Source organism: Nematolebias whitei, chromosome 1 (assembly GCF_014905685.2).
Source record: "Nematolebias whitei isolate Nwh7 chromosome 1, NemWhi1, whole genome shotgun sequence".
Classification (NCBI taxonomy): domain Eukaryota; kingdom Metazoa; phylum Chordata; class Actinopteri; order Cyprinodontiformes; family Rivulidae; genus Nematolebias; species Nematolebias whitei.
This window is the reverse complement of record NC_056498.1, coordinates 38,879,999-38,882,091: the sequence shown is the minus strand read 5'-3', so window position 1 is coordinate 38,882,091 and position 2,093 is coordinate 38,879,999. Positions and strand designations below refer to the sequence as shown.

General features: G+C 41.9%; 1 protein-coding gene across 1 annotated transcript in view; it reads right to left on the bottom strand.

The window, feature by feature from the left end:
• Window positions 1–1,373, bottom strand: part of LOC119411887 (N-acylneuraminate cytidylyltransferase-like) — a 27,297-nt gene extending 25,924 nt beyond the window's left edge. Inside the window, exon 1 of the mRNA XM_037678877.1 lies at window positions 1,277–1,373. Within this exon, the coding sequence (XP_037534805.1) occupies window positions 1,277–1,373 (97 nt within the window). The remainder of the gene's footprint in view (window positions 1–1,276) is intronic.
• Window positions 1,374–2,093: the final 720 nt, after the last annotated feature.

The following is a 2,093-nucleotide window of genomic DNA, read 5'->3' as shown; positions in this document are numbered from 1 at the left end:
TCCTCATATCTGTGATCACTCCTCATATCTGTGATCACTCCTCATATATATGATCACTCCTCATATCTGTGATCACTCGTCATATCTATGATCACTCCTCATATCTGTGAGCACTCCTCATATCTGTGAGCACTCCTCATATCTGTGATCACTCCTCATATCTGTGATCACTCCTCATATCTGTGATCACTCCTCATATCTATGATCACTCTTCATATCTGTGATCACTCCTCATATCTGTGAGCACTCCTCATATCTGTGAGCACTCCTCGTATCTGTGATCACTCCTCATATCTGTGATCACTCCTCATATCTGTGATCCCTCCTCATATCTATGATCACTCTTCATATCTGTGATCACTCCTCATATCTGTGATCACTCCTCATATCTGTGATCACTCCTCATATCTGTGATCACTCCTCATATCTGTGATCACTCCTCATATCTGTGATCACTCCTCATATCTATGATCACTCCTCATATCTGTGATCACTCCTCATATCTATGATCACCCCCACATCTTGGACACCTTTGCCGTCCCTTACACACAGCTGCAATGTGTCCACATCTTTGACACTTATAACACCTGAGTGGGGGAGGGACACGAGGCCTAACTGGAAAGCTCATGAACCCGATCTTAACCTTCTCTGGAAGCACATTATTGTGAAATTCAATCATTATCGACAGGCTTTCAGTTCTTTCTCCATTTATTGTTCTCAATAATCTTTTGATCTGATTCACCCTGAATGCTCTTTTGAAGCTTTTCTAGATCTTCATGGTATTCCTGTTATCACGCCCCTCGTTACTTTCTTCTCTCCTAAAATCCTTTTCTCTCACACAGTTTTTCTACAAATACTTTCAATATTCAGTGCATTATTTTTCTGTTCTTCACTTTTACAAATGATCGGTACACTCCCATCTCTAAGCGTTTTTGCAAAAGAAATATCTCCAATCTTCTTTTTGAGTTCTTTTGATAATACAAATTCAAATTCAATTGAATTCAAAAATACTTTATTAATCCCAAAGGGAAATTAATTGTTGTTGTAGCTCTTCTTGGTTTCATTAGAGTTGTTCTAGATGCTGATGGCTTTGGGCAAGAAGGATTTCTTGTAGCAGTCCGTCCCACAGCAGATCCCAAGAAACTGGCTGCAGATGCCAGACCCAGTAGACCTCTCGTCTTACTGGGCAGCAGGACTGCCTGAATGCCGGCAGAACTCCTCCTTGAGCAATGGCCATTTCTTGCAGCAGCCTGCCGAGCTCCTCGTCGCTGTGGACTTAACTGCAGGTGCCAGGGGACGATCTCGGTCCTCCCACTGTCACAAGCCGTGTTTTCCGCTACCTCCAAGATCTCGGCAATCAGGCACTCGAGCATAGCCTCCTGGTATACTGTAATGCATCCATGGCACCTCCTTTTCAAACTCATTTGTGATTTGGGGCAGTAGTTGAGGTCTAATGCAATTGGACCACGCTGTATGTTGTTGTCTTCTTTAAATTTCAGAATAACTTTAATTTCCTCTTTAACAATCTTCTTGCGGACCACAGGTGTCCCTTCATCTGAACCATTTTCGTCCAAAGTCCTTTTACTAACCTGTGTCCCTACCAAACTTTCATTTTCTCATGCGGTTCTTCTTCTTCCACTTAACAACTTGACTCCAATCATTCAAGTCCTTATCATCATCTTCCTCTACAAGAGCTGCCATCCAGTCACAAACCAGTTTATGCCAAACCTCTTGTTTCTTTTTGTCCGACACTCTTTTCTTCAAAATGAAAAATCTGCCACTTTCTTCCAAACGTTCTCACCCACTTCTCCGCTCGACTCAAGTGTTCGCGAGCCGCACCTCGAGCAAGCAACTCGTTCGGTCGTCCCCGCATGATCTGCTTCCTGAAATATGGCTCATTTGCACATGCGCTAAAAGGAATACTTCCGGGTCGCAAGGATCGCCGTTATCCATTCAACTTTTATTTATACAGGTTCTGGTCATAAAATTAGAACATCTTGAAAAAGTTGATTTATTTCAGTAATTCCATTCAAAAAGTGAAACTTGTATATTATATTCATTCATTACACACAGACTGATATATTTCAGATGTT